The sequence below is a fragment of the Neomonachus schauinslandi genome, chromosome 1 (assembly GCF_002201575.2).
Source record: "Neomonachus schauinslandi chromosome 1, ASM220157v2, whole genome shotgun sequence".
NCBI lineage: Eukaryota > Metazoa > Chordata > Mammalia > Carnivora > Phocidae > Neomonachus > Neomonachus schauinslandi.
Genome location: NC_058403.1, coordinates 194,510,349 through 194,516,348, shown reverse-complemented (window position 1 = coordinate 194,516,348; position 6,000 = coordinate 194,510,349). Strand labels below are relative to the sequence as shown.

At 58.5% G+C, this 6,000-nt stretch overlaps 1 protein-coding gene across 2 annotated transcripts in view; it reads right to left on the bottom strand.

The window, feature by feature from the left end:
- Nucleotides 1-471: 471 nt before the first annotated feature.
- The window catches only part of POC1A (POC1 centriolar protein A), a 69,547-nt gene continuing 64,018 nt past the window's right edge, over nt 472-6,000 (bottom strand). For both annotated transcript variants that reach the window (XM_021694977.1, XM_044921521.1), the window contains one exon: nt 472-1,179. In XM_021694977.1, the coding sequence (XP_021550652.1) occupies nt 1,081-1,179 (99 nt within the window). In that variant the 3' untranslated portion in view covers nt 472-1,080. The remainder of the gene's footprint in view (nt 1,180-6,000) is intronic.

Below are 6,000 nucleotides of genomic sequence, written 5' to 3'. Positions count from 1 at the left end.
TGCGTGGTACTGACAAGCTCCCGAGAAGATCTAACACGGCGCCCCCGGCCCCCAGGGCAGGGCAGGTCTGCTGAAGGACAAATACCTCCCTGGCTGGCTGGGCCCAAAGAAGCCAAATGCTGAAGGCACGGACGGCACCCAGACACATGGAGAACACCGGCCTGGCTCTCCCCGCGCGGACCCTCAGGAGTAAGTGGAAATGCAGGTGCCTGAGTCCTCCGGGACCCAATCGACGACGCCAGCTAGGGCTGGCCAGAGCGGGGTGGGTGCTGTGCAGGGGCGTCGGCTGTCCTGGCCCCCCCAGTTCCCAGATGCAGATGAGAGTATCCCGAAATGCCCAGGGTGACCTGGCAGGGCCCCCCAGAGCCACTCCTTTCATCCTCCTGTTATGGGCCCGGGGCGGGGGGGAGGGTTGCGGATGACGACTGATGAAATCTCACTCAGAACAATCCACTTTTATGACAAGTTCAATAAAGTCCATTTTAATTTCAGATTCCTTCACCCTCATGCATACAGAGGCGGAAGCCACCGGGCCCCAGTGAACACACGTGGAGCAGGAATCAAGGCCACACTGCAGAACCCCCCCACCCCCCCGAGTGCTTGCTCTTGGACAAACCTGACTCGGATGGGCCCACATTGGGCCTTTTGTCAGATTAAGAGAAAACTCCTGACTCACCATCCAATGGGCAGCCCACTGCTAAGCTGTCGTGGGTGGGAAGAGCCAGGCATCAGGCAGAGAGGGGGTCAAACCCCCGTGAAGCAGCCAGGGGGAGCTGTGACCTTCGGGCCCATTAGGACTCCGAGGTAGCAAACATTTTCAAGTGACTCCTTCACGTTAAACCAAACGTAGTCCACTCTGCATGTGCGGGCCCTGCCCACGGGGGCCTTCCACTGGCAGGTGGCAAGCCTCCGGGGGCAGAGAGCGGGTGGGGACAGAAGGGCATAACCTCAGGGGCTCAGGGACAGATGTGAGTCCCATAGAGCTGAATCCCCTTGATTTATTGACCCAAGTCCCATAGTACAAATCTCCAGCCTGCCACCCCCCAAAATCGAGCGAGCTCTTGATTCTTGCTCCCCTGATCACGGTGTTGTTCTCTGCATGATTAGCTGCTGGTTCTCCAGGCACTGCTTCAGCTTGTCTTCTGTCAGCGTCAGCCGCTGCTCCAGGATGGAGACTGTCTGCAAAATAAATGGCGGTCAGGCTTCAGAGGATGGAGGGGCTACAGGGCTGCCCCGGGGATCCCCTCAGCCGGGAGGTGAGTGACTGAGCACCCCTGAGCCTAGGAGGGCCTCTGGCTGTCCGGTGAGGACCATTGCAGGAATATGCCCTCTGGGAGATAGGCTCTAACTCCATCTCGGAGCCCCTTTTCGCCTGTCATGGAAGGACAAGGCCAAGCTCAAGGGAGTCCTGGAGACTAGGAGGGGCCTCAGGATGGTGGCCAGCACTTCTTAGCTTGACCCATGTTGGCAACGCTTGTCACCATGTTGGCTTCCAGAGGCTGAGCCCTGGGGCTCCCTGGCCTCTCCCGCACACCCAGCATGGCTGGCCTGGGGACCTAGCTGTCCGGCCTGCCAAATGCCCCCAGCTGTCGGGGCTGCATGTGCCTCATGGCCCAGGGCCAGTCTCGCAGACATGGCTGCTGGGCAAGGCTGCACAAAACCTGCCCACCTTCTCTGGCATTGCACAGAGTGCTGGCAGAGGGCCGGTGCTGTCTGGGAGCCCGTGTGCTCCCCACAGAGCAGCTGGCCCACTGCCCTCAAGGACTCCCCACCCAGGGCCTGCCCACCAGTCCCACGGCCAACCCCAGCCCTCGCCCAGCCCGACCCATGCTGGCCATGACGGCTGAGCTCTGCTTCACCTCCTCCTCGGGGGCGGGGTGAGTGCCTGTGTGTGCCAGGCCCGCAGGCCACATGGGGTGAGTCCGCCGCCAGTGAGGCAGGCTAGGTCCCTGTGCGGTGCAGCCTACAGCCAGCAGGAAGGGGTCAGATTAAGAAACAGTACTTTCTATTAATTTTACCCATTTGTCTGTAGGCTTTCCCAAGAGGTTTTGCCACCTTCCCTGAGGCTCCAAGGAGGCTCTGGGCCTTGGTCCAGTGAAAAGGAAACTTTCCTTTCATACATTTAATAAAACACTGAAACATTCTGGGAGGGAGTTTCCCCTCTCAGGCTGCTGTAAATTCTCACAGCATCCCGCACAGATGTCGGCTTACTCCTCCTGGCGGATGGCCCTTTCGAAGTGAGCCGGCCTGGGCTGCAGGGGCTCTGAACCCTGGGGTACAGGCCTGAGCCTGAAAAGGTGCACTGCACCCTGAGACGCAGGGCTGGGCTGAAGGAGATAGTCACACTCCCCCTGTGCTGGCCAGGGGCCGGGGGGGGGGGGGGGGGGGGTCTGTACCTCGTAAAAGTGGCAGCGGAAACAGCCCCTGGCTGGCCCAGAGCAGCATTCCTGGAAGTTTCCACTGGCGGCTGCGAAAGCCTCGCTGAGCCAAGCTCCAAAATCATTCCTCATCCAGACTTTTTCCGAGGGCCCCGGACTCCAGGCCACAGTGGGGGAGCTGGCCGGCTTTTCCTCTTTGCCCACCTCCCCCCCGCCCCTTTTAACTTTTCACAGGGACCGAAGTCTCAAATGTGGGAGGCAGTGGGTGCTGGGCCAATGTCAATACCAGGGGTGCCACACATTTCACGAGGCCTCCACTTAGTTCCACGGGGGGCCCATACTTCGGCTCGGTAGAAATATGGCCATTTGTCCATATTACATTTCTTTAAACATAAACGCACACACCTCTTTCATACGCAGCCCCCCGGAAGGACGGTGCCAGCCCGGTTGTGGGCCCTTCCTTTGGGAGCTTTGAGGGGGTGCTTCGTGGCATGTTGTAGACAAAAAAGCTTAAAGTCCACTGCTCCTCAAATCTGCAGCTCCTCCTTCTCCCTGCCGTTCTCCGGCTTCTCCCCTTTTCCAGCTGCAAAAGACTCTGGAAGAGTCATCATCTCTGCATTTGGTCTCTACTTCCCCTCTCCCCCACACCCCCAGCACACTCTTGTCAAGATGCTGAGTGGCAGCCACCATCCAGGGATGAAGTCCACCAGGCTCTTCGTGCTCACATTTGATCCCACCCGAACCCCGTCTGAGCCGGACGGATGGGCCAGGGAGAGGAGGACAATTTTTGGATATCTGTACATTAGAACGTTGTCCGGCGTTCTCTGCTCCACAAGTTTTCCTTAATAATCCTACTCTAATAAAGCATGAGGCGTCGTTTATGTGGAAAATGGGGTCTCTCAGGGTAAGATGAAACCTAGAAACCCCAATGCCTAATTTTGCTGATGTGCCTTCCCTACACCAGGGAAAAGGTCTCCCCTGCGATGGAATGGCTGCCTTTGGGGCACTTGAGGAGCAGAGGTCAAACACACTCAGGGCTGGCGGTGCAGACAGTTAGAGGGCAGGCGGGCCACCTGCAGGGACTAAGCCTAGGCCACCATGGTGCCACCCTGCCTCCCGGCTGCTGGGGCCTATGGGGGGAAGGGGAAAGCATCTGGGATAGCACGTGGGCGGGCGAGGGCATCCCCAGCAAGGACGGGTTCCGAGCCGTACCGCATGACCCTGTTCACAGTGTGACCTTCACCTGTTGGTTCAGGGCAACATCCCCGCGCCAAGTGTCAGGCACACAGCAAGCCTCAGTAAATACGTGCTGCCTCAGCGCCCAGAAGGCAGAGGCCTTAGTCCGTTCCTCCGGCTGCCCAGGGCCCCGCCCAGCAGGCTGCTCACCCTGCCTTGTGCTCCAGGTCCTGCCACACGGTGCCCAGAGACCAGAGGCTGGGGAGGAGCACTACTGAAGCAAACAGCTCCATGGTCTTCCAGACACTGAACACCAACCCCCCCCCCCCCCCCCCCCCGCCCACCTTCTCACCCTCCTTTCACTCAGGGCAAATGAGAGCTGGCCCTGCAAGCAGCCCTGGGCCCACACGGCCCCTCACCTTTCTCTGTGCAGAGGAACGGTGGGTCAGAGGTCTGGTCCCAGCCTCTCCCCCTTATAAGTCCCACAGCTTCTAAGTCCCCAAGGAGGTGCAGGCTGGGTCTGGTGGCAGATGCCAATGAGGGAAGCAGCCCTGCCTGACCTGGGTGCCTGTGGCCTCTGCCTTTCCAGCAGGGCAAAGGAAAAGTGGAGAAAGGGCTGAGAAGGCCAGGGTTCTGGCTGCTGGGCAGACCTGTCTGGGCAAGGTGACCCATCTCCTAGGCCTCCTGCATGCTGGGGTCCAAACTCCTCCAGAAAGGTCCCTTCTGTCTGTGGACCTTGGAGAAACCAGGCAACTCATTCCCTCTCCCTGGGCCTTGTGCCATCCGGGCAGCTTACTCTAGAGTCCCCTCTGTAATTGGGGTGTGGAGCTCAGACTCAAAGGGAGACTGGTGGGAAGAGCCAGGACGGGCTCTGGGCGGGGGAGGGGGGCGGTCATCCTGATGATTTTTGACACACTCTGCTCCAGGGGGCTGCTCCTGGCAGCTGACGTTCATGGAGTGCTCATGATACGCCAAGCACTCTTCAACAATCCTTCAGGGCGGGAGCCTTCGTCATCCCCGTTTTTCACATGAGGAAACCAAGGCACAGTGCTATTAAGCAACTTGCCTAAAGTCCCACAGCTTATAAATGACTGGCCAGGGCCGTGAACTGCGATGGCCTGGCTTCAGAGTTCGCGCTACGGCACTGGGAGCTGTACCTTGGCTCTGTCCCCATCATGCACGTATAAGGTGAGGCCTGGCCTTATTCCTCCCCACCTGCTCCAGCCATGCCTGAGGGCTACTGGCCATGTAACCCCAGGAGGCCTGTGTGTCCCCCACCCAATGCCCAAACTCAGGCAGCCTGAGGAGGAACCTGTGGATCTCTATTCTTACCCACCAGCAGCCACCTTCTGTCCTTTCCAGGTCACCTGGCCAGGTGGCTCCAGATTAAATGAGCAGAAGCAGTGGGAAGGGACCACCCCCCAGGGTCACCCAGCAGCCCCGTCACACCATTGGGCCACCCTCAGAGGTGGTTCCCAGGCCTCAGATGCCCCCAAACCCCATAAAGCAGTCTCTCACCTGACTGAATTATCATGAGAGTCACAATTGCGGCTACAAAAAGGCAATGTTCTATGGATAAAAGGGACATACCAACAAGAACCTTTTAGTAGATACGTGATGAGAAAGGACCCGAACACTTGACTTTTAGACGCTTTCTTTCACCGGGGTGCCGTGTCACTCAGCACAAGTGATCAGTTCCCAAACACTATGGAACTCACCCGATTCCCTGCTGGTGCCCCACCCCCTCACAACACGGGGCTCGACTATTTTCCCCCTGAACCACAGTGACAGGAAGCAGAATTCAGACCCCACGCCTGGACACCATCACCCCTGTCCAACACCGCCCACGTCCAAGGTCACAGCCTTCACCTGCCAGCCACAGGGGAGCCTCATGGGGCAAGGTCACAGGAGGCCCACAGGTTTCATCCTCAAAGTCACACCTGTCAGAGGCTCACCTGGGGGCTTGTCTCTGAACCACCTTCTGCTGCTGTCACCAGCAATTCCCAGGAAACCACAGCCCTGGTCACGGAAAATAGTGCCCTTAGAAACATTCCTGCTTGCTGTTGAACATATTCTGTTGTTTCTCTAGACTGAGGCCTGGCACACTCGGCTTGCTGCCCATTTTTGTAAATAAGGTTTCATTGTCATGCCCATCTGCTTGTGCACCATCTCCGGCTGCTTTCTGACGAAGCCGGCAGGTTGCAGAGTTGTGATAGAGACCCTCTGGCCCACAAAGCCGGATATTTACTGTTTAGGAAGTTTGCAGACCCTTGCCCCAGACTCTCTTCATGCACTCCTCCTCAGCGTGCAGCCCCTGGGCTGGCCTGTGTCACCGAGGGTGACAAGGACATACACAGCCTCGGCTGGGCCCACAGGGTGCACACCACGGTGCAGAGGCAAGTACTAAGCAGCAGGACAGAGTAGCAGGGCATGCTGGGAAGAACCG